General features: G+C 43.2%; 1 protein-coding gene across 1 annotated transcript in view; it reads right to left on the bottom strand.

The window, feature by feature from the left end:
- Positions 1–26,669, bottom strand: part of TMEM120B (transmembrane protein 120B) — a 63,723-nt gene that overhangs the window by 28,250 nt on the left and 8,804 nt on the right. The window contains exons 2-5 of the mRNA XM_077293035.1: positions 14,828–14,946; positions 11,337–11,453; positions 7,050–7,109; positions 6,004–6,099 (exon numbers count right to left, since the gene is read on the bottom strand). Of these exons, the coding sequence (XP_077149150.1) occupies positions 6,004–6,099; positions 7,050–7,109; positions 11,337–11,453; positions 14,828–14,946 (392 nt within the window). The remainder of the gene's footprint in view (positions 1–6,003; positions 6,100–7,049; positions 7,110–11,336; positions 11,454–14,827; positions 14,947–26,669) is intronic.

The following is a 26,669-nucleotide window of genomic DNA, read 5'->3' as shown; positions in this document are numbered from 1 at the left end:
ACTCATCAGGTACTCGGCCTCCCTGGGTCCAGCGTCAGCTTCTTGGTACTGCTGCAGTCCCAGTGTCAGGACCAGAGCGAGGCCGTCACATCAACAGCGCACCTTACTGTTGGAACCACTCACTGATCCGAGCGCTCGTGCAGGGGTGGATGGCACGCGGCACTGAGCTCAGCTTGATATGTACTTTACATGCTTTGGGGACCACTTTAGCAGAAGGGAAGCAGACATCACTATAACCCTTTCCAGGGAAAAAAAACTGGATCCCTGATATAATGCTTTGGCATATTCAATACACCAAAGAATCTTGTGGAACGGACGACCTAATCTTTGTTAGGCCCCTTGCTGCCAAACCATAAGAATCATGAAATCTTGTTAGGGGAGGCTCAGGGACACCACACCCTCTTTAATCTTCTTGCAGACACATTTGTCATGGATCTCAACATTTAGTGAATTAAATGACCAGATCGGAGATATACAGATGATAATGGTTGGGATCGGAGCTATCACAGGCGGCACCCACTGCAGATGGCGCAAGCACAGCCGCTGTGCTCACAACACGCACTAGAGGGTACGCTGTCCATCTGTAGGATGGCAATACACAAATATTCAAGTGGTTAATACTAACTGTGTGCTTTCCCCTTCTCACATTTGTAGGAAAATCTATTTAGACATCCGATCATTTATAACTAAACCAAACATGTATCCGCTCTGCAGTCGTTTAACAGCCGCAGGTCGTGCAGTGTAAATGCAGCCTTAGTCATTGCATCCTGCCATTGGGAAAACAATTCAGGTTAGGCACCAGTCGTGCTCATTTTCCAAGCCGTTTGAGTGCACTAGATTTAGAAATGTTGTCATCTCCAAGATTGTTTATGTCCATGCCATCAAAGAAACACTTCAATAATTCAGGCAATTGCTATCTGTATGAACAATTGGTTTCGTCAGCCTTTTGAGCTGTAAAAACTCTCCAATCAAGTTTTAAAAATGACTTGGAAAATGACTGCATGTTTGCCCCAAAATATGGCAGATATTTTAATCGATGCTCTGCTCAAGTCTCGTTTTAGCACTAGGTCTCATGTCTGCATCGGGAAAGCTCAGAGGGCATACACTTAAAGGTGCCCAATACATCAGACAGATACCAAAAGAGTGTCCGTCTGGCATATGCGGGGTCAGTGTACATTAAAAGGGGTTGGTTTCAAGATCAGAAGTAGGTAAAATTGCAAAGTGCTTGTAAAAACAAGAAGCTTTGCAATTTATCCCTTATTAAAAATCTTACGCGTTCTTAAGAACAAAGGCATTTTAAAGCTTTATGATGTGCAACTCCTTGCAAGCAACCCTGCAGTCCCAGCATAGCCGGTTACTTAAAGGGAAGGTGCCACATTTTATTTTTTGTATTAAAAATGATTGTTTATATAAACAATTATTTTTAATACAAATTTACATTTTTTAACTTTAACATTTTTTATTATTAATTTTTTTTTCAGCAACTGGGCGCCGCCATTTTGCTTTGCAGGAGTGTAAGTGTAGCTGCACGACACTTACACTCTGCAAATAAGGCAGCACTGGGCATAGGAGGCTGCAGTCGGCGCCCGACCCCATTACTATCATTGTGCTGCTCCCTGCTGTGATCTGGCGGCGCCCCCTGAGCCGTCCACACCACAGCAGAGGCAGGAGATCAGCGCCATCTTCCTGGAGCTCACAGCGCATCTGTGAGCTCCAGTTTCCCAGTATAATCGCAGGAGCCCTGCGGTTATAGGAGAAGGAGACCAAGGACGGGAGGGAGAAAGGACTCAGCAGCGGAGCAGTGAAGTAAGTATCAGTGGGGAGGGGGAGAGGTAATTTAATCCTATCCTTTGTGGTGCTGACTCTGAGCAGTGTATCTCCTCCCATGTGTGTTACTGTGCTGAGCCGTGTATCTAATCCTCTCCTGTGTGATTCTGTCTGCTGAGCCATGCATCTAATCCTATCCTGTGTGATACTAACTGAGCTGTGTATCTAATCCTATCCTGTGTGATACTGTCTGCTGAGCTGTGTATCTAATCCTATCCTTTATGATACTGTCTGCTGAGCCATGTATCTAATCCTACCCTGTGTGATACTGTGCTGAGATGTGTATCTAATCCTATCCTGTGTGATACTGTCTGCTGAGCCGTGTATCTAATCCTATTCTGTGTGTTACTGTGCTGAGATGTGTATCTAATCCTCCCGTGTGATATTGACTGCTGAGCTGTGTATCTAATGCTATCCTTTGTGATACTGACGGCTGAGCCATGTATCTAATCCTATCCTGTATGATACTGACTGAGCTGTGTATCCAATACTGTCCTGTGTGATACTGACTGCTGAGCTGTGTATCTAATCCTCTCCTATGCACTCCTCTCCCCCGTTATGTGTGATCTATATGGCGGTATTATGTGAGATCTATATGGCGTCGTTATGTGAGAAGTATATGGCTGTATTATGTGTGATCTATATGGCGGTATTATGTGAGAACACTGGTGGTATTATGTGAGATCTATATGGCGGTATTATGTGTGCTCTGTATGGCGGTATTAGGTGTGATCTATATGGCGGTATTATGTGAGAACACTGGCGGTATTATGTGAGATCTATATGGCGGTATTATGTGAGATCTATATGGCGGTATTATCTGTGCTCTATATGGCGGTATTATGTAAGATCTATATGGTGGTATTATGTGTGCTCTATATGTCGGTATTATGTGAGATCTATATGTCGGTATTATGTGAGAACACTGGCGTCGTTATTTGCGATCTATATGATGGTATTATGTGAGAACTATAGGACAGTATTATGTGTGCTCTATATGGCGGTATTGTGTGCTCTATATGGCGGTATTATGAGTGATCTATATGGCGATATTATGTGTGATCTATATGGCGGTATTATGTGAGATCTACATGTCGGTATTATGTGAGAAAACTGGCATCGTTATTTGCAATCTATATGATGGTATTATGTGAGAACTATAGAACAGTATTATGTGTGATATATATGGTGGTATTATGTGAGAACACTATGGCAGTATAATCTTCATAAAGGGGACTCATTCTAGGGTTGTTCTGGTTGAGTACGTGCACACGGGTCTGGGGTAATAGAGGGGGCAGCATGACCTCCAGTTAGGTGCAGTCAGGGGAGGGCTGGTGAGGCAGCTGAAGAGAGGGGTCTCATTTTTATCGTTACTATATGGCTACATTTCCTTCCCAGCGTCACCCTGGACTGTGCCTGTCGCCTCGCTTTCACACATCGCCAGGACAGGATGGAGAAGACAGGATCTGAGGAGGGGAATGGTGTCTTAGCATGCAAAGTCTGGATCAGAACAGGTTGTCTATCCACAGAAATGTTTCCTGGATTTCTGTGGAGCAGACGGTCCATCCATGTGTATAAAAGACAGCGCTCTATGTACAATCCCTGGCTGCTCTGCGCACTGAACATGGTGCCCCCCCATACACCAGCACACTGCTCTCCTGAAATACTCTGTGCTGCTGTCACCCTGCTCCCTCCACCACATATCTCCCAGAGTCCTTGCTGCCTGCCATCCTCAGTGACTGTCTACTTGTCAGTATAACTCTGCAGTCACCAACAAAATGGCTGCTCACTGGGTTCCTGAATATCATCCTCTCTTATCCCTTAGCAAACACCCAGAAGGGGAGGAGAGGAGACATCACACACGTCAGCAGACTCCGCCCATAATTACTGCAGTGCAGTAATGTGAGCTAGTTGTACACTAGGTTTTTGTCAAATTTCATTAGCTGCTCCCCCTAGTGTTTAAAAGTGGAAATGCCAAACCTTTTAAAATTATTTTTCATATTTTACTAAATTATAAACAAATGATAATATTTTTTAAGAAAATTTAAACATTAATTCTTTACATTTTTTCAATCACTGGAAAAATTTTTTTTTTTATGGCACCTTCCCTTTAACCCCTTCCCGACATCGGACGTACTATACCGTCCGATGTCGGGTCCCCTGCTTTGATGTGCGCTCCGGCGGTGAGCGCACATCAAAGTCGCGACATGTCAGCTGTTTTTTACAGCTGACATGTGCGCGCAATAGCGGCGGGTGAAATCGCGATCACCCGCCGCTATTAACTAGTTAAATGCCGCTGTCAAACGCAGACAGCGGCATTTAACTACCGCATCCGGCCGGGCGGCCGGAAATGAGCGCATCGCCAACCCCCGTCACATGATCGGGGGACGGCGATGAGTCAGGAAGGTAACCATAGAGGTCCTTGAGACCTCTATGGTTACTGATCGCCGGTGGCTGTGAGCGCCCCCCTGTGGTTGGCGCTCACAGCACACCTGCAATTCTGCTATATAGCAGCGATCTTATGATCGCTGTTATGTAGCAGAGCCGATCGGGCTGTGCCTGCTTCTAGCCTCCCATGGAGGCTATAGAAGCATGGCAAAAGTTAAAAAAAAAGTAAAAAAAAATGTGAAAAAAATAAAAAAAATATAAAAGTTTAAATCACCCCCCTTTCGCCCCAATCAAAATATATCAATAAAAAAAATATCAAATCTACACATATTTGGTATCACCACGTTCAGAATCGCCCGATCTATCAATAAAAAAAAGCATTAACCTGATCGCAAAACGGCGTAACGAGAAAAAAAATCGAAACGCCAGAATTACGTTTTTTTGGTCGCCGCAACATTGCATTAAAATGCAATAACGGGCGATCAAAAGAATGTATCTGCACCGAAATGCTATTATTAAAAACGCCAGCTCGGCACGCAAAAAATAAGCCCTCACCCGACCCAAGATCACGAAAAACGGAGACGCTACGGGTATTGGAAAATGGCGCAATTTTATTTATTTATTTTTTTTGCAAAGTTTGGAATTCTTTTTCACCACTTAGGTAAAACATAACCTAGACATGTGAGGTGTCTATGAACTCGTACTGACCTGGAGAATCATAATGGCAGGTCAGTTTTATCATTTAGTGAACCTAGCAAAAAAAACAAACAAAAAACAAGTGTGGGATTGCACTTTTTTTGCAATTTCACCGCACTTGGAATTTTTTTCCCATTTTCTAGTACACGCCATGGTAAAACCAATGATGTCATTCAAAAGTACAACTCGTCCCGCAAAAAATAAGCCCTCACATGGCCAAATTGACGGAAAAAAAAAAAGTTATGGCTCTGGGAAGGAGGGGAGTGAAAAACGAAAATGGAAAAACGAAAAATCCCACGGTCATGAAGGGGTTAAAGAAGGAGCCTGGTCATGCCACTGAGAAGCGAGCCGAAGCCCTGGATCTTGCCAGCTTCAGTCCCCCGAACGTCTCCAATGCTGCAGAAGGAAAGCTGCCTGTGAAGAAGCACATTTCTGGACCTGCAGCACCATGCTGTCAATCTGCAGAGCAGGAAGCCAGGGCCAGGAGTGGGCTGCTCATAAAGATGCATATTGAGACAATCACTCGATTTATTTACAATGCGACTTTACAGGAAAAGAATGACACTAAACCAAGGATGGGGACCCTCAGGCCTGCGGGCCGTTTACGGCTCTTGATGACCTTTTATCCGGCACCTGGGCAGATTCTCAAGGACCCTAGAGCTTGGGCTGTCAACTGTATTATGACGGCTGCCGGCCCTTTCATTTCTTCCGGCTCTGTGAGCACATGCACAGTCTTCACTGCGAGGCGCGCTGAATTAAAGATTACGTCCTGATACCAGTGCCAGCGTCAAGACGAACTTTGTGGGCGGAGTTAACAAGAAGTTTGTACAGCCCCCGAAGGATGGTACAAATATCCAAATGGCCATTGGCTGAAAACAATATTCCCCACCCCTGCTGTAAGCCGATGCAGTCCCATACATTAGAGCCTTCTATTAATACTATTTGATCTATTTGAGCTGTTCAGCTGCAAATTTATGTTATAATTACATGAATTCACGCTGTATAGAATAAAATCCCTCTGGATCAGGGAGCATGAAGAAAAAATAGAAAGTTTCAGCTCAATATTTGTATCCAGAAAAAATGATTTCTCACCTGTAATGAAGCACAAACCTACACGCGATGGCTCCAAGCAGCAAAATAATTGTCAAGTAAAGCTTAAATTTTTCATACTCATCTTTGTAAGCAAATCTGAAAGCAAAAAGAGAGGCAAAGGTGTAATCAATAAAAGCCAAGCGGATTTCACTGACGCATTGGAAGCCTAAAAATAACACACAACAATATGGAGACCTAACGCTCCCTATACATACATGGTGTAGATTACTACAGGCTCAGCTATAGAACAGGATCAGTGCGAAAACACAAAATTATGGCACATCAAGGACCGATGCTACTTGTTTTAGCTTTCAATCGTTTTTTATGAAGTTTTACTGTGTCAAAGACTGCAACGTCTCTGCAATGTTTCCAAGCCCCTCTGAAGAGAATCCCTGCAACGTCATTAATGAGGCCACAAGGACCTTAGCAACTGCCCAAAGGCAGAAATGGCGGCTTTGCCTTGAGGAACATAGTCCTCAATATGGATATGGTGGATCATACTTATCAAGGTAAGTGTCAGAATTCTGATGTAATTTGTGAAAAAAACAACTAAAACCTGTCTTATGACCTGCACCATATTTATTATTTGTTTCTGTGCCATGTTTCTAGAAGGAATGTGGTTTGCCAAACTGGAAAATGACCTAATGTGCAGCACTAGGCCAACGTTTTGGCACACATTTTGGGAAAAAGTCAGTCAACTAACAGTTGGTATAGACTATACAGTCTTAAAACATGTCAGACTTATCAAACTGCATGAAGAAATGATGAATCTGTCACATTTTAAGACTTTACACAGTATAGATCAATCTGCATGTGTCCATAGGTTTTAGAGACTGGCACTGATTATCAGCCCCCTGACAGTACAAGTTCAGCCCACACACACTAATAAAGCTCATTTACATTCTATAAATTAGCTGGCGTCTACCACTGGAAACATTAGGAGGATCATTTAAGCGGAGGAAATGGGAAAGACAAAAGCGATGGAAGACTGTGCTGAGTGGTCCATGTACTCGTGTTCTTGTTCCATTACTAAAATGTATACTTACTTCGCTTGATTACTAAGAAGAGTGACGTTCACATTTCCAAGCACGAGGTTCAGATATAAACTAAAAAAGAAGACAACATTGATGTGTTAAACTCCTTGATAAGTGACAGGATTTCCAGCAAGATTTAGTCAGTTATCTACAGGAGAGAGGCTGCCATGTCACCGTATATTCAGCATTAACACCGGGATCTCGGGAAGGAACCGGATCATGGCTTCATATTCCTGCTCTTCACTTCTCTGCTGAAATTACTTAGTCAAATTATAGTGTCCCAATTCTTCACACTATATTGATAAAGATTTTTTTTTTTTTTTAATATCACAATCTCATCTAGTTTATGCTGGGAACCATGAAACAAATACCTATATAAAGCAGTAGACCGTTTTCACATGAGAATATTGAAAAAAAAGTCTTAAACTGTGTTATATCTCAAAAAGACTTATAGATCAGCTGGATCGATATGCATTTCCATTCCTCTGCCAGTATTGCGGCCATGTGTGTTTGCTGTAGGTTTCTGTTGTCACTTATCTGCACTACCATCACACTGCAGATATAAATGTAAAAAGTCCAGACGTGGAATGAATGTAAATCCATGGTTTCATGCACATTTTACGTTATTATATTGGCAGGAAGGTGAAGCCCCATTGATCAATTGATCGTAATCACAAACACAAAGTGACAGCCATGTGACAGAGTGTCCAAGATAAAAAATAAATTAAAAAAAAAAAAAGAAAAAGATTTCCCACCCTGGGCTTTACCGATTTTGTAACTGAAATCTCTTTCACCTTCCTATGTGGACTTTTCAAAGCATTTTTTAAATCCAGCCCTGGAGTGGCACTTTAAATGTAAGCCCCCTACCCTCTGTCATATACTCACCCTCCAGCGTCTTCACCGTTTTTCAGGGCCTCTCTGATCCCATCTTGTGAGCGCAGCTTCTGACTAGCCAGAAGCCAGACGTTACCCCACAAGCTCTCAATGCAAATCTATGAAAGCCAAAACCAGGCTCTCAGACTTGTACTGAAAAGCATCCTCCGGCTCGCCCCATGAAACACTGGAGCTGCAGGCAGGTCACTTTTCACCAGAGACCAACGGGAGCTACACTGGAAAACGAAAGCGGCGGCAGGTGAGTATGAGACAGGGTGGAGAGGACTTGCATTTAAAGCACCAGTCCAGCAGTGCAACTAAAAAAAAAATAAATGCTGGAGTGGTGCTTTAAGAAACCGATTTCTCTTACATGACTTCACTGCTGCACAGAGTTTTCTGCAAATGTCACCTTCTCAGTACGGCACTGCCCTGGGCAGACACACAACTGGCAGCAGGAATAATGAACAAGCTAACACTCAGCACACAGAAGCCCTGGTACGTGCTGCACATAATATAAATAAGTAAGCTAGTTTTCCATTTTAACAGTATTGTTAGAGCGAGGAGGCTGCAGGCCCATTCACTCAGCTGCTTATATCTTTGATCAAAGCAAAAGGTGGCTACTTTGAAGAACCGAGAATATAAGATAATTTCAGTTGTTTCACACTTTTTTGTTAAGTATATAATTCCACATGTGTTAATTCATAGTTTTGATGCTTTCAGTGTGAATTTACAATTTTCATAGTCCTGAAAATACAGAAAAATCTTTAAATGAGAAGAGGTGTCCAAACTTTTGCTCTGTACTGAAGTTTCACCTGTGATATTATCTTTGCCTATTCATACTAGGTGCATTCTGAAAACATTCTCCCAGCTTATCTGAACTTGTCGTTGACCTTTGATAAGCTTCTCATTTTCAAAGTACAAATTTTTCAAGGACACAGTCAATCAACCAAGACCTTATGGCAAACTGTGCATAAGATGGCGGCTTCATTACATTGCATTTACACATTCATGGAAACTAGCAGAGACAACGAGGCAATTTTTCTACTCAATAAAGACAAACTTTTCTCCTTCGAGGATAACAAATATCTGAACTGAGTTTTAAATGGAATCTGTGCTCCGTGCTGTCCTAAAGCACTGTATTAATTATAGCACTGCATTACTGGATTGTATGGTGGTTCACAAACCACATTTTATGGACTGGACGCAGACCTCCTTTCCTGACCTCACATATTTATACATATCTGCTGAGTCCAGACTGAGAGACCTACAGCCGGTCTGGAAATAGGGGTCTAAACAAAGACTGTTGAGCTTGGAGGTGTGACGCCAGCCTATCTATTTTTATGCAGAGCTGGTGAACCAAGAGGACATCACTTATGTGTTCTATTATCTATGAACTCTTATTTCTCCAATTGTGCATTTAAATATGCGTTTTCTAAATCTTAGTAAAAAGAAAAAGAAGCCATCAAAGTGTACAGGTGCAGAGCATCCAACTGATTCCAAGTGACCATTAACCCCTTTAAGACGCAGCCTTTTTCGTTTTTGAGTTTTCATCTTTCGCTCCCCTCCTTCCCAGAGCCATAACTTTTTTATTTTTCCGTCAATATGGCCATGTGAGAGCTTATTTTTTGAGGGACGAGTTGTACTTTTGAACGACACCATTGGTTTTACCATGTCTTGTACTAGAAAACAGGAAAAAAATTCCAAGTGTGATGAAATTGCAAAAAAAAGTGCAATCCCACACTTGTTTTTTGTTTGGCTTTTTTGCTAGGTTCACTAAATGCTAAAACTGACCCACCACTCACTGTGATTCTCCATGTCATTACGAGTTCATAGACACCAAACATGTCTAGGTTATTTGTTATCTAAGTGGTGAAAAAAAATTCCAAACTTTGCTAAAAAATAAATAAAAATTGCCCCATTCTCCAATACCCATAGCGTTTTGATTTTTCGGGATCTCAGGTCGGGTGACGGCTTATTTTTTGCGTGCTGAGCTGACGTTTTTAATGATACCACTTTTGTGCAGATACGTTCTTTTGATCGCCCGTTATTGCATTTTAATGCAATGTGTCGGCGACCAAAAAAACGTACTTCTGAATTTTTTTCTCGCTACGCCATTTAGCGATCAGGTTAATCCTTTTTTTAATTGATAGATTGGACGATTCTGAATGCGGCGATACCAAATATGTGTAGGTTTGAAATTTTTTTATTGTTTCATTTTGAATGAGGCGAAATGGGGGTGATTTAAACCTTTATATTTTTTTTGAAACATTTTTTTTTACTTTTGCCATGCTTCAATAGCCTCCATGGGAGGCTAGAAGCTGGCACAACTGGATCAGCTCAGCTACATAGGAGCGATCATCAGATCGCTCCTATGCAGCTGTATTACAGGCTTGCTATGAGCGCCGACCACAGGGTGGCGCTCACAGCAAGCCGGCATCAACAACCATAGAGGTCTCAAGGAGACCTCAGGTTGTCATGTCGACGCATCACTGACCCCCGATCACGACGGGGGTCGGCGATGTGTGCATTTCCGGCCTGATGGCCGGAAGCGGTAGTTAAATGCCGCTGTTAGCGTTTGACTAGTTAATAGCGGCGAGTGGATCGCGATTCCACCTGCCGCTATTGCGCACACATGTCAGCTGTACAAAACAGCTGACATGTCGCGACTGATGTGGGCTCAGCGCCAGAGCCCACATCAAAGGAGGAGACACGACATGCGCCGTACTAGTAAAGCACATGTCGTGAAGGGGTTAAAGGACATCTCAGCACATCGCTCGGTGCATCAAGGAGGGGCCAAACATTTATATACACCTCCCCACCTGCTTGTTTTCCTTCCTGCTCTACCCTCCCTCATCTTTGATTGACAGCTCTGGCTTCATAGAGCCAGAGAAGAGTTAATATAGGTGGAAAACAACGCAGGTAGGAGGGTGTATATAAATGATTGGCCCCGTCGTGAAGCACTTGTCCTTGGTTTCAACAGTCATTCTGAGCCAAGAGTCCCTTTAAGAGTGGAATTTCATTGATCACGCTTGTATGCCAAATCAAGTGATATGCCATTAACGTGCATGATGGAAATACCCTATGTAAGTAAAAAGATTCACAGGACCTATTGGCCACTTGCATAGCTCATGGCCGCTGGACCACAGACCCTCCTCCTACCTGCAGCTTCCCGTCGCTTCTTCTGATTAGTAGGCCCACCATCATGCATCCACCACACTGAAATAACATCAAGGGGCCTTCTAATCAGAAGAGGAGCCAGATGTGCTGCAGGTAAGAAGGGGTTAACAGCTCCCTGGTCAGGCAGCTACAGACTACCAACATGGCAGGTGAAACCGGGTCCTGCAGATTCTTTTTCTTCACCTGCAACCCTACATAAATGAGTTTGCCCTCAAAATGATCAAATACAAGCTACGATTCCAAACTTACCCATTTTTCTTTGGTAAATAGGCTTCCATGTCAAAGAACACATTGTGCCTCTCTTTTATGGTGCTATCTATTTGTTGGATGAGGTCCGTCTCTCCAAGGCTTGCCGACTGTTTGTGTCTTGATGGAAAAACACAAGGGAGTATAGGAAGATAACATAGAAGTTGCCGAAACACACAACATTAAAGAAAGCAGTATTTATTTTAAAGCAATACAAACTATAATGCGGAGACACACTATTATGAACTTTTTATATGTTCAGATACTTTTAATAAGTACAGACTGCAGACTAATTTTGCTTGCTCTTCAAGCAAACACAATTTGTTGGCTGCAAAGGGTCACCGATGAGAGAACTTGCCACATGTATGCACTCATTTATTGTGAGAGCATTAGGACTAGATTTATAGGCCATTATTTGGTGACATTACCCCAATTTGCAGCATTTTTAGATTAATATTACGTGCCCAAAATAATCATTTTACAATTAAAGGGAATCGGTCAGCAAGTTTGTGCAACCTAATATTGCAGCAGCATTATGTAGAGGCGGAGACCCCGATTCCAGTGATGTGTCACTTACTAGGCTGTGTGTTACTGTTTCAATAAAATAAGTGGTTTTATCAGTAGGAGATCATCACTAGAAGACTAGTTGTCTCACACCGTGTACTTCTGATCTGTGTAACCCTGCCCCCAACAAACATAGGCAGCTTTCTGTCTATGTACAGTTACACAGAAAGCTGCTAATCAGTGGTGTGGAAGAGGTTATACAGGGCTCAGCATTCTGAACAATGCTAGATCTGCAGCAGACAAAACAGCACGCAGACCAGTAAGGAATACATCGCTGGAATCAGGGTTTTTATCCCTACATAATGCTGCTTACAGATTACATAGCTAAAACCTGGTGACAGATTGCCTTAACGATCAGACGTATTTTTGCATTTTTTGCTCCCCTTCAAAATGGCCAAGTGAGACCTTGTTTTTTGCGGGACGAGTTGTACTTTTGAAAACACCAGTGATTTTACCATATTGTGTACTGAAAACGGGAAAAAAATTCCAAGTGCTGTGAAATTGAAAAAAAGTACAATCCCACACTTGTTTTTTGTTCTGCTTTTTCACCATGTTCACTAAATGCTAAAACTGACCTGCCATAATGATTCTCTAGGTCATTACAAGTTCATAGACACCAAAATGTCTAGTTTTTGTTTTTTTTATTTAAGTGGTGAACAAAAATTTCCAAATTTTTGAAAAAAAAAATAAAAATAAAAAATTGCGCCATTTTCAGATACTTGTAGAGTCTCCATTTTTCGTGATATCGGGTTGGGTGATGGCTTATTTTCTGGGCGCCAATCTGACGGTTTTAATGATTTTCGTTTTGGTGCAGATACTATCTTTTGATCGGCCATTACTTGCGGCGACCAAAAAACTTAAATTTTGCCGTATTGACTTTTTTCTCATTACATCATTTAACGATTGGGTTAATTCTTTTTTATATTGATAGATCGGGCGATTGTGAACGCGACATTACCAAATATGTGTATGTTTGATTTTTTTTTATTGTTTTATTTTGAATGGGGTGAAATGAGGGTGATTAGAACTTTTATATTATTTTTTTATATTTCTAAAACTTTTTTTTTTTTTTTACTTTTGGCATGCTTCAATAGTCTCTATAGGAGACTAGAAGCTGCACTTGTCTGATCGGCTGTGTTACATACAGGCGATGATCAGATCGCCTGTATGTAGCAGAAATACTCACTTGCTATGAGTGCCGACCACAAGGTGGTGCTCATAGCAATCTGGCTATGACAACCACAGAGGTCTGCTGGAGACCTCTGGTTGTCATGCCAACCCATCTGTGACCTGCGATCACGTGAAGGGGTCACCGATGGGAGCGATTTCCAGCGCGCTTGCCAGAAGAGCAAGTTAAATGCCGCTGTCAGAGATTGATAGTGGCATTTAACTTGTTAACAGCTGTGGGTGGATCACGATTCCACTGACGACTGTTGAGGGCACATGTCAGCTGTATAGATGCAAACAGGGGGGAGTCAGACATCGGCGTATTATTACGCCCAATGTCGGAAAGGGGTTCTTTATGCAGCAATAACTCTGGAATGCTTCAACATATCCCACTGATTTAGAGATTGTTTTTCGTGACATATTACACTTTATGATAATGGTAAAAAAATTGTAAAAATAGCAATTTTCAACCTTTGAATGATTATTAGTGATGAGCGAATATACTCGGTACTCGAGATTTCCCGAGCACGCTCAGGTGTCCTTTGAGTATAAGTACTCGGAGATTTAGTTTTTCTTGCCGCAGCTGAATGATTTACATCTGTTAGCCAGCATAAGTACATGTGGGGGTTGCCTGGTTGCTAGGGAATCCCCACATGTAATCAAGCAGGCTAACAGATGTAAATCATTCAGCTGCGGCAAGGAAAACTAAATCTCTGAGTACTTACATTTTAATAAACGCACCCCTCAATGCATGCAAAATTGTTTTCAGGTGGTTCATTAACCCTTCAGGTGCTTTTCAGAAATGAATGCAAAGTGACATGACGGGAATGAAAAAATGTATTTTGGAAGACTTTAAGGCCACTATTTGGTCATGAATTGCCATGGCAAACATCAGAACCACACGATCAAGATCTCAGGGTGCTGATGGGGGTTAGAGAAGCCTCCTCACTCTGTTAGCCATCTAAATGCTACAGTTATTATTGACAGCAGTATTTAAGAGGTTAAACAGCCATGTTTGGTGCCAACACTGATCGTGGCTGATGCAGCAAGTTGTCAGTTATAGTGTACAGCCGACAGCTGCTGGATTGTCACCAGTCGGTGGATGCTATTCTCTTATATCGGAGGTCTTTTTAAGTTGTATTGGTGGTCATTAAGGGGTTAATCTTGGCAGCATCTCACACTGAAGCAGCTGGAACAGAACAGGTATATTACTTGTGTATCTCAGGAGCATTCATTCTACAAGTAGCAGCATGAATAGCACAGATGCAAACAGAAAAGCAATACACAGCAGTGGAAATTACTGTCATTACAAAACCAGCTAAATATTGGATTACACAATGTAAGAAGTGTTACAATCTACTACCAGGTACATAGGTTTGATATAGCTTTCACCACCAATAAACTAAAGCTTGCTATAGATATAAACCTTTAATTTTTTAATAAAGAAGTTCTTTAAAATGGATGGCCTATTGCTGAACAACACCGCTCTAAGCAGCTGATTGGCAGTAGTGCCCAAAGCGGGTCTCCCCATGATCTAATGTTGATGAGGTTTCCTAAGGATAGGGTCAGCCATATAGAAATGCTAGAATAGGGAGATTTATCAAACCTTGAGCCAAGGAAACGTCAGTAGTTGCTCACAGTAACTAATCAGATTACTACTTTCATTTTTCATTGTGCTTTGGAAAATTGAAATCAGCAACCTTATTAGTTAATATTCAATTAATGTGAATTTTTAATTTAAAAATAAAACTCCCAAAACTTACATTTTTAAGCTGCCTTTTAAATCCGCCAGTCGCCTCTTATGCTTGCTTATGGAGCCGGTGCACACACTTTGAAGAGTGTTTAATTCTTCCAACTTCTGTTTATATATCTTGTGTGTTTCCTAATAAAGAGACCAGATACACTACATGTGAGCAGAATCTTAAGAACAGAATACACAGTATGATAGTAGGTCAGGCCCTATACCTAGAAGTAGAAAGGACCACAATTTGTACAGGACACTCCCACTGAACTAATTACATTAAAAAAATGGATAAAACCCGTCCAGAATCAACCATAACAACATTTTATTGAAAAGTATACAAAACAGACTAAGCATAAAACATCAAAATTTGCAGTAACACTGACAAAGAAGAAGGTTTGGACACAAGTATAAAACACACTGTCCACAACATATAATATTCGTGGGTGGGAGAACCATCAGATAGCAGCAAGTTACATAGAGTGCAAGTGCTTACAAGGTTAATACCCCACTCCTACAAGCTTCCATGAAAGTGAGCCACTAGTGCCTATTACTCCATGTAATCCAATTGTAAGGGCAGTTAGTTATGCAGAAAAGTGATCAATCATAAATAAAAGGTGTATATCACTTTAAGGAAGCATGATTATCAAAAATATTATTCATTAGGTCTTACCCATAGTTCCCACAAAGGACAGCGTGAAGCCAGCCCAAATGAGCGTTTCCTCGGGGTTGTAATCCAGACACTGCATCGGAATTACGGTATCTGTGTGACTGGCATCCTATGCAAGCTCCATCTGGGTGCATGTTTAATACTACACAGCTACCCACTCCATGAATTGGTAGGTTTGTGAGTGGCTGTTTGCATCAGTATTTTGCACCTGTGCTGCCCACGCCTTTATCATGGGGGTCTGCTGCATCCTGCTACTGCATTGGTAATCTGGCCTGGCGTTGATTAAACGCTGTATCTTTTTCTGTGATGTTTTTTTTTTTTTTTTTATTCTATGTTAGCCATTTTCTGAATATACATATACAAGTGCTTCTCACTAAATTAGAATATCATCAAATAGGTAATTTATTTCAGTTCTTCAATACAAAAAGTGAAACTCGTTAGAGTTAGAGTGATCTATTTCAAGTGTTATCCCGGTTGCTTGTGCACCTTTTTCTACCACACTTTTTCCTTCCACTCAACTTTCCATTAATATGCTTGGATACAGCATTCTGTGAACAGCCAGCTTCTTTAGCAATGACCTTTTGTGGCTTACCGTCCTTGTGGAGAGTGTCAGTGACTGCCTTCTGGACATCTATCAAGTCAGCAGTCTTCCCCATGATTGTGGAGCCTACTGAAACAGACTAAGGGACCTTTTTAAACGCTTAGGAAGGCTTTGCAGGTGTTTTTGATAATTATTCTAATTTACTGAGATAATGACTTCTGGGTGTTCATTGGTTATAAGCCATAATCATCAACATTAACAGAAATAAACACTAAGAAATAGACCACTCTGTTTGTAATGACTATATGAGTTTCACTTTTTGTATTGAAGAACTGAAATAAATTAACTTTTTGATATTTTAATTTAGTGAAAAGCACCTGTACACACACACTAACTAATTATATATATATATATATATATATATATATATATATATATATATATATATATATATATATATATACACACACATACATACATACATATATATATATACACACATACATATATACACCGTGTTTCCCCGATAGTAAGACACCCCCGATAGTAAGACGTAGTGCGGGTTTTAGCGGGGTCGGCTAATGTAAGACGCACCCCGGAAAGTAAGACATAGTACTGTACATTGTAAAAATATAAGCCGTACCGGTACCTTTTGCTGCATTAACTGCGGGATGCGGACGATTCAGCCACTGGTAACCAGGGTAAACATCGGGTTACTAAGCGCAGGGCCGCGCTTAGTAACCCGATGTTTACCCTGGTTACCAGTGTAAATGTTAAAAAAAAAAAAAGGTGAGGTGTCATATCTTGTTTTTTCCAGAGGTGATTTTGGGCTGTCGGGACAGAATACAGTGGCTCTTCCTTTGCCTTTTGGTGTTTTTAATCCTTCAGAAAGATACTGTTGACTTCCATCTCCAAGTTCTAATCGTCGCTTCGCCGGAGGGCGCCCCAGTGCAGGCTGCTGTAGGCCGGCTCTGGCGGCGGGTCCATGTGGGGTGGAGTAGATGAAGCTGGCCGCTGCTTGCTGCTCCGGAGCGCACAGTCCGTGCGGGGGATGGTGCACCGGGCCGGGGGAAGACAGGACGTGCAGGTATCCACCGCCTCCTGCGCCAACCACAGCGCCGCCCCCGGCCACGAACCCCCCGGAGCATTTTTCGGGGAGCAGCAGCTGGTCGTGCCCGAGGTGGCTTCCCTTTCTCATGGTACGGAGCCGCCGCCTTCTCCGCTCTCCTCCTTGTGACCCCAGTAATCCGCACTGCCTGGCCTGCACCCTACAAATAGCCGGGGCTGCAGTTAGAGCAGGTGCTGAGGTGAGCTCGTCGGAGGGCTATCGAGCACCGGGGGAGGCAGATGGAGGCGGATTGTACGGCTGTGTGTGCTCGGGCCCCAGCTCCGACCTCCCTGCCACCGCCGCGGCTGAAAAATGGCTCCAGGAAGCTGACAATGAATGAAGGGATGCGGTTTACGCGCGAAGGTCGGAGCTGGTGCCCGAGCACACACAGCCGTACAATCCGCCTCACAAGGAGGAGAGCGGAGAAGGCGGCGGCTCCGTACCATGAGAAAGGGAAGCCACCTTGGGCACGACCAGCTGCTGCTCCCCGACAAATGCTCCAGCTTCTCCGGGGGGTTCGTGGCTGGGGGCGGTGCTGTGGTTGGCGCAGAAGGCGGCAGATACCTGCACGTCCTGTCTTCCCCCGGCCCGGTGCACCATCCCCCGCACGGACTGTGCGCTCCGGAGCAGCAAGCAGCGGCCAGCTTCATCTACTCCACCCCGCATGGACCCGCCGCCAGAGCCGGCCTACTGCAGCCTGCACTGGGGCGCCCTCCGGCGAAGCGACGATTAGAACTTGGAGATGGAAGTCAACAGTATCTTTCTGAAGGATTAAAAACACCAAAAGGCAAAGGAAGAGCCACTGTATTCTGTCCCGACAGCCCAAAAACTCCAAAATCACCTCTGGAAAAAACAAGATGACACCTCACTTTTTTTTCTTACATTTACACTGGTAACCAGGGTAAACATCGGGTTACTAAGTGCGGCCCTGTGCTTAGTAACCCGATGTTTACCCTGGTTACCAGGGGACTTCGCATAGTTGGTCGCTGGAGAGCTGTCTGTGCGACAGCTCTCCAGCGACCACACAGGTTTTTTTCCCAAGGTAAGACACCCCCCCGAAAGTAAGACATAGTGGGACTTTTGAGTGGTAAAAGAATGTAGGACGCTGTCTTACTATCGGGGAAACACGAATATATATATATATATATATATATATATATATATATATATATATATATATATATATATATATATATATATATATATATATATATATATATATATATATATATATATATATATATATATATATATATATATATATATATATATATATATGGGATTCCTCAATTCCAGCCACCAAGCCATGGAGTCGATTGATTTTTGTAAAAGAATAATATTTGCTTCTAAATAGCACCCGAGTTCTCTTACTCCTACTAGGATGTCCTATTTAAAATTCCTGGAGTGAATTTGCACCGACTGGACCACCGGAATACAGGAAGTCATTGTCCCTAGTGGTGACATAGCCTTCCTCAGATTCATAACCGGGTTGGTAATTGCTGTTGACACAAGGGTAATGATCTTGTTTTTCTTTTCTTAGATGACAAGCTTGTTCTTCAGAATCCAAAATAAGCCCTAAAAAAAAAAAAAAAAAAAAAAAAAAAAAAAAAAAAAAAAAGACTGAACCCTTAGGGGCTGTAGTTTTGATTTCTCCATATATATCATCCACCCTAGCCGAGTCAGGGTGCTTTTGATATGCCTCAGCTGACGACTGAGGTCCTCCATTGACCTGCCGATTACTTAAAATCGCCCAGATACGGCACTATTAACACATTCTGTTCTCCGAGATGCGCTGATACTTCAAGAATTATCTTCTCGAAAATACTCGGAGCCATGGACAGTCCGAAGGGTAGTGACCTGTATTGGAAGTGCCTAACCTGTCTGCCTATATGCACTGCTACTCTCAGGTACTGCTGGTCTCTCTGATTGATTGGGACATGGTAGTATGCGTTCTTCAAATCCAGGATGCTCATATTTAAGACAACATTTTTACTGTTGATTTTATCGACTATCTTGAAGGTTTTGTAGACCAGGAATTTGTTCAGTCGCCTTAGATTGACAATAGTCCTGATAGACAGGTTGGGTTTCCTTTATCAGGAACAGGAGAGAATAAAAACCCCTCTCCTGCTGCTGGACCGGTACCTCCACCAGAACCTGTTTCTGCAGTAAGCCTAACATTTCTGCCTCTAGGGCCAGCTGTTCTTTCAGCGTCCTGGGGGACGAGATCTGAAGTTGTGCCTGAGAGAGGACCTGAACTCCAATTTTAGCCCTGATCTTATTTTTATTCAGGATCCAGGTATTGGAAGAGATTTTCTCCAAGGCAAGTTGGAAGCTGGACATCCTTCGTCCTACCTGGGGAAACCCATCAATTACAGGGCTTTCAGCTTCCTGAAGAGGGGCCCCCAAATATGAAGCCTCCGCTCCTTGATTTTTCTCCTTCAACCCCCCTTGTTCTCTAAGGGGTTTGTTCCTTTTATACTTCCTCTTACAAAAGGACTTTTGTACTGTGGAAGGGACACATTGGGGAACTCTTTCTTATCTGCTGCTTTATCTAGGATATCATCCAGTGCCTGGCCGAAAAGATATTTCCCTTCACATGGGACCGAGCATAGTCTGGCCTTGGACTGGGTATCCCCTGGCCAACTTTTGAGCCACAAAGCTCTGTGGGCCTCGTTAGATAGATTTGCAGACCTAGCAGCCAACCTGACCGAATCTGCCGAGGCGTCAGCCGGGAATGCAGCAGCTCCCTGCATCAGCAGATATTCCAAGATCTTATCCCTAGGAGTTTTGTTCTTGATTTGGTCCTCAAGCTGCTGTAGCCACACCATCATGTACCTGGCTATGCAGATTGCTATTGCTGGCTTTAACGACATTGCTGATGACTCCCACGTCTGTTTCAAGTAAACCTCCTCTTTCTTTTCCAGGGGGTCCTTAAGAACCCCAGGTTTTGAAAGGGCAATGTAGACTATTTTGCCAATTTTGCTACCGCCACATCAATTTTAGGAGTTTTCTCCCATACACCTGCTTCATCTTCAAACGGATATCTTCTTTTTGACGAAGATTGTATCGGACCCTTCTTATCAGGTTTCTTCCTTTCGCTGCCAATGAGCACTTTGATTTTGTAATTGACTGGGAAAGAAAGCCTTTTCCTCTGTTTGAAGCCCCCAAATATGATGTGCTGGACTGTTCTAGGGGTCTTAGAATCATCTATGCTCATAGCTGACCTGAATGCTCTGATTAGCCTGTCTGTGTCCTCTGCTGGAAAACAAAGCCTACACCCCCCACCCCGTGTCACTATCAGAAGAGGAAGAGGAGCCAGATGAATCCGAATCTTCCCTATCTTTTAATGTTACTGAAGCATCAGACTCCGATGAATCCTGGATTTCAGATTTAATTACAGACTTAAAGTTCATAGCAAACCCGGGGGTTTCCTCCAAGACTGTTTGCTGTATGCAATCAGGGCAGTCTAACATAAGTGTTGGGCAACCCCTTCCTGCACAGAGTACATTCTTTATTGTTCTGATACATTTTTTTAAAGGGGCCTTTCCTAATAAAAAAAAAAAAAAAAAATACAGAAAAGGGGGACCCATTCAATATGTTGAACTTTCGATTAGATCACTCACCATCAGTTGATCAATCTAAGGTATCGGAGATGAAGGCTGGATCAGTTCAGAAGAACGTTCTTCCTTGGAGGTGGACTCATGTCCTGCCTTACTCTTCAGGCTGGTCTTACTGATTTCCTGACTTCCACGGCTGCGTCCCTAGCGATGGCGCTGCTGGTGATGCTGTAGTGGCTGCTGCTGCTCTAGTAGCAGATGCTACCGCTGTGGTGGAGTGCTGCTGCTGCGAATACATTGCTCAGGACTGCCGTAGAAAATACCACCATCATCCTGGGCCCATCCCCTATATAGTAGAATAGCCCAGACACCTCCATCTGGCCCCCATTTCTGGTCTCTCAAATCTGGTGCGCTGTGGGCAGGGAGTCTCAGCCGACCATACACACGTGCAGCCAAGATGGCTGCTTTAGTTTCCCGCATGCTACGTCATCAGGACGTGCCGGATATACACCCTGTGTCCCGCGCAAACCGGAGGCGGCCCCGCTTTCTGGCGCACTCGTCGCAAGAATGCACCTGGTTTACCACCAGCGCACCCCCGGAAGCAAGTCCCACGCGGGGTGCTCCTGCAGCCCTGGCGTGCGCAAAGCCGGGACCTTTGTACCAAGAGGTCTCTGCCTGCACGGCTTTGCACCGACCCCCTGGCCAGTGGTACTTTACCCCTCTGGAAGGCATCCCATCCTGGACACCCTCCAGATCAGGTTAAGTCCAAGTACCGCTCACTTCCTAGGCGCCCTCAAGGACAGGAAACCAAACTGAGGTGGAGGAGAGGTACCGCTCTTTTATTTAGTAGGCTTCCTGTCCTTGATGGGCGGATACCGTCTCTCAGGTGGTGTTGTCATGGGAGAAGGGGAAAAATTATTTTTTTTTTTTTACCAAGATTAAGGGTTCATTCAGACGACTGTTTTTCTCACATACAAGAACAATAGAACAAGGAGTTTGATCAGAATGTCGTCAGTTTTTCTCGTATGTGGAGAAATAAAAAATTCTCCTAAGTAACATAACTGAACTCGACGCCATTCAAATGCTATCAGATTTTTTCACAGAATCATAGACTTGCATTGCAGATTCTGATGGGACACTTTAATCATTATCGGACATATCTGATTTTACACTGACCACTTGGTCCTTGAAAAATCACGGACATATGAATGGCCCCATAACTATTACAGGTAAGAGTGCATCCGTGACCATAAATGAAAAAGACAGATAACACTCATATGCAGAAATAGCAGACTTCTGAATGAGGTGTAACTGAAGTAAAGCAACAAATTATAACACTTGTCTTACTCCAGACAAGAACACTATATAATAAGTATCATTCCTCATTTAGGCTCAATTCACACTAGTGTTACAAGAACAGAAATCGGGTTCCATTCAAGTAATCATCAGTTTAACTAAAAAGAAAAAAGAAAAGAGCTATGCTTTCTTCCCCCTCCTGGTAAAGCTGTAGCCTACAGAGGCCCTGACAATAATAAGGGAGATCAGATAATAGCATTCAGTCATTAGAGGAGCTACATTCCTGGTCGGAATAGTGGTACAGTAATTGCTGGTTGTAAAATGAGCCTCGGGCAGCTACTAGTAATCAGCTAGCTGCAACATGCTGGGAAGTCTATATTCAATACTGCTCAGTGGTCAGATTCCCAAGTTATGAACCCCCTACAAAGCCTAGAACAACCCAAGCTTCACCACCTTCAGAAAACACGTATATTGTTTTCGAGCAGGTACAATTTTATTAGCTGGGCAATGTCCACAGAGGAGATAATGAGAACAACAAGCAAACCTGGCGGACTTTGAGAGCCTGGCTCCAATGTTCAGTCTCCGCTAGACTTAGGAGTTCTGTTTTTCTCCTGCAATAAACAGGTCTGCCCTATGACTTACACAAACATCTGCAAGCAGACCCGATTAACTGTAATAGTCCATTTAGGTGTCCAAGACTTTTATATTGATGGCCTATCCTTAGGATTCGTAATCAATAGCAGATTAAAGGGGTTCAACACCTGGCACTGCTGTAAGGCTAGGTTCACATTGCGTTATTGGGTGATCGCTAACGGACAGCGTTGCACGGCGAAAATGTCGCAATTAACGCCGTGCAACGGGTCCGTTAGCGCACCCATTGACAGCAATGTTGTTTCTGCCTGAAGCGCATCGCTAGCGCGTGCCTTTTTCGGCTCGCGCTAGCGATGTGCCGTTCTTTTGTGGCGCGCCTCGGACGCTGCTTACAGCGTCCGCGGCGCGCCCGAGGTCCGTTCCCCGCTCTCGCAGATCGGGGATCTGCGAGAGCGGGGACGTTAACGCGACCCCTAAACGTGACCCCAACAAATACATTGCGTTAGCGCAATCTGCTAGCGCTAAACGGATTGCCCTAACGCAATGTGAACCTAGCCTTAATGTGATTGGATAAAGTGTTAACTGAGCATGCTCGTGTGCTAACAGTGTCTTTGGCGAGCTTGAAAAATATGTTTGAGTCCCCGCAGCTGCAAGTCTCGAGGCAAACAATCCCTGCATGCATTTCAGCTGTCGAACAGCCAAGAGACATGCAGGCACGGTGACTCGAACATATTTTTCGAGCACACCGAAGTCACTGTTCGCTCATCACTAGCCATTAGGTATCATGGTGGTTGGAAGTGCACAGTGTACCGAAACACTACAGCACCATACACTGTGTAGTGGCCATTCTCGGGTACTGCAGCTCAGATCACATTGACTTTAATGGGACATGAGACATGGTGAGAAATGTGTAACAAGCATTTCCATGAGTCTTTAATGTGCTGCAATAAAGTTGCGATTCTATGAGGATCGTGGTAATGAGTTTTTCTGTTTTGAGAAATGAAGATGCTAGTGTGAATAGAGCCTGAGGCTGCCATACACATTAGCTAACTGTTGGGACCCCTTCAGCTAGCAACCAGCTGTCCTGACTCCCCCATATAGGGGGACACTCCGCTTGAGAATTTCTGTGTTATAGAGAGCACAGTAAGGGCCCATCAGGGTATGAGCATGTGACCGTTTTCTCTCCACTTGAGAAAAAAGGTCTGATTTTTATTACCAAAGTTTGATCAGAGTGTGATCAGTTTTTCTCAGAGGTGGAGAGGGAAATGAAAAAAAAAAAAGTTTCTTCACCTTCACCATTAGGCCGGCCTCACACTAGCGAGTTTTACGGACGTATGAGCGCATAAACTACGTCCGTAAAATTCGCATTACACACGGCCCAATGATTCCCTATGTCCCAGCTCCTATCTGCCGTATTTTACTGATCCATATTATACGGTCTTGTACGGCCGTAGAAAATCGCAGCATGCTGCGTTTGTCACCGTATTGCGCAAAAAAAAAAAAAAAAAAAAAAATCGCCAATGAAAGTCTATGGGGGGAGAAAAATACGGATTCCACACGGACCAGCAGTGTGACTTGCAAGAAATACGCAGCGGTGTTAGTGAAAAGCCGGTAATTCAATTGCCGGCTTTTCATTTCTCCTTCCCAAACCGACAGGATATGAGACATGGTTTACATACAGTAAACCATCTCATATCCACTTTTTTTGGCATATTCCACACTACTAATGTTAGTAGTGTGTATGTGCAAAATTTGGGTGCTGTAGCTGCTAAAATAAAGGGTTAAATGGCGGAAAAAATTGGCGTGGGCTCCCGCGCAATTTTCTCCGCCAGAGTGGTAAAGCCAGTGACTGAGGGCAGATATTAATAGCCTACAGAGGGTCCATGGTTATTGGCCCCCCATGGCTACAAACATCTGCCCCCAGCCACCCCAGAAAAGGCACATCTGGAAGATGCGCCTATTCTGGCACTTGGCCACTCTCTTCCCACTCCCGTGTAGCGGTGGGATATGGGGTAATGAAGGGTTAATGTCACCTTGCTATTGTAAGGTGACATTAAGCCAGATTAATAATGGAGAGGCGTCAATTATGACACCTATCCATTATTAATCCAATTGTATGAAAGGGTTAAAAAACACACACACACATTATTAAAAATTATTTTAATGAAATAGACACAGGTTGTTTTAATATTTTATTGCTCTCTCAATCCACCTGAAGACCCTCGCTTGGCAAAATAATAAGCCAACAATATACATACCCTCTGATGATCTGTCACGTCCCACGAAGTAAATCCATCTGAAGGGGTTAAATCAATTTACAGGCAGGAGCTGTGCTAAAGAACTCGCTCGTACCTGTAAACCCCGGGTGCTGAAAGGAAAGCTGGGTGATCTGTACTTACATTGAGTCGCGGTGAGGCGCCCTCTGCAGGATGAACTCACATGAACTCGAGCGTGGGAACTTTTCCAAGGCTGCAGTTCATGAGAACATCCAGCAGAGGGCGCCTCACCGCGACTCAATGTAAGTACAGATCACCCAGCTTTCCTTTCAGCACCCGGTGTTTACAGGTACGAGCGAGTGCTTTAGCACAGCTCCTGCCTGTAAATTGATTTAACCCCTTCAGATGGATTTACTTCGTGGGATGTGACAGTTCATCAGAAGGTATGTATATTGTTGGTTTATTATTTTGCCAAGCGAGGGTCTTCAGGTGGATTGAGAGAGCAATAAAATATTAAAACAACCTGTGTGTTTATTTCATTAAAATAATTTTTAATGTGTGTGTGTTTTTTAACCCTTTCATACAATTGGATTAATAATGGATAGGTGTCATAATTGATGCCTCTCCATTATTAATCTGGCTTAATGTCACCTTACAAAAGCAAGGTGGCATTAACCCTTCATTACCCCATATCCCACCGCTACACGGGAGTGGGAAGAGAGTGGCCAAGTGCCAGAATAGGCGCATGTTCCAGATGTGCCTTTTCTGGGGTGGCTGGGGGCAGATGTTTGTAGCCAGGGGGGGCCAATAACCATGGACCCTCTGTAGGCTATTAATATCTGCCCTCAGTCACTGGCTTTACCACTCTGGCGGAGAAAATTGCGCGGGAGCCCACGCCAATTTTTTCCGCCATTTAACCCTTTATTTTAGCAGCTACAGCGCCCAACTTTTGCACATACACACTACTAGCATTAGTAATGTGGAATATGCAAAAAAAAAAAAAAAGGATATGAGATGGTTTACTGTATGTAATCATGTCTCATCATGTCGGGTTTGTGAAGGAGAAATGAAAAGCCGGCAATTGAATTACCGGCTTTTCACATATATCGCGCTGAATTAAATATAAATACAGAATATATATATATATATATATATATATATATATATATATATATATGTGTCTCAATGACATTATATATATATACTGTATATATTTTTTAACGAACATTTGAGCCCATAAATCCATTAGATGTCGGTTTTGCAAGCCTGCGAGAAAATATCACAGTACGGATGCCATACGGATTACATACGGAGGATGCCATGCGCAAAATACGCTGACACACCCTGCCTACGGATGACATACGGACCACTATTTTGGGGACTTTTCTGCGTATTACGGCCGTAAAAAACGGACCGTATTTTTATACGCTGAGTGTGAGGCCGGCCTTACATCAGTCCGTAAAAATTGGACTGCAATCTGATGTCACCTGAAAGTGGTCAATGTTTTCCATGGACCCAAAGACTTTCACATTGATCTGACGCCAAAATCAAAAATGTGCACAGCCCCAAAGAATAACATGGATGCATGAGCTATCCGTCAAAAGTGAGGACAGTACTCGTCCGATAGAAATCGGTTGTGTGCAACTACCCTTGTAACCAGGCCATTAATCCGGAAACGTATTCCCAGAAATGCTCCTTCAAGATTATTGGTCTGTCTAAATGGCCCCTTGCTGGGAATACTTACTTAGTATTTATTGGCCAATCTATACAGCTTTGTAGTCACCCAACAAATGAGGATTTTGTTCGTTTGTTGGGTGAAATTGTTTTTATGCTGAAAGGAATTGTCCAGGTTGGGCACAAAGGTCTGCAGTGACTCAGAGAGGGC

This window comes from Ranitomeya variabilis, chromosome 1, assembly GCF_051348905.1.
Source record: "Ranitomeya variabilis isolate aRanVar5 chromosome 1, aRanVar5.hap1, whole genome shotgun sequence".
Taxonomy (NCBI): domain Eukaryota; kingdom Metazoa; phylum Chordata; class Amphibia; order Anura; family Dendrobatidae; genus Ranitomeya; species Ranitomeya variabilis.
Note: the sequence above shows the minus strand (reverse complement) of the source record. Positions and strands in the feature narration are given on the sequence as shown.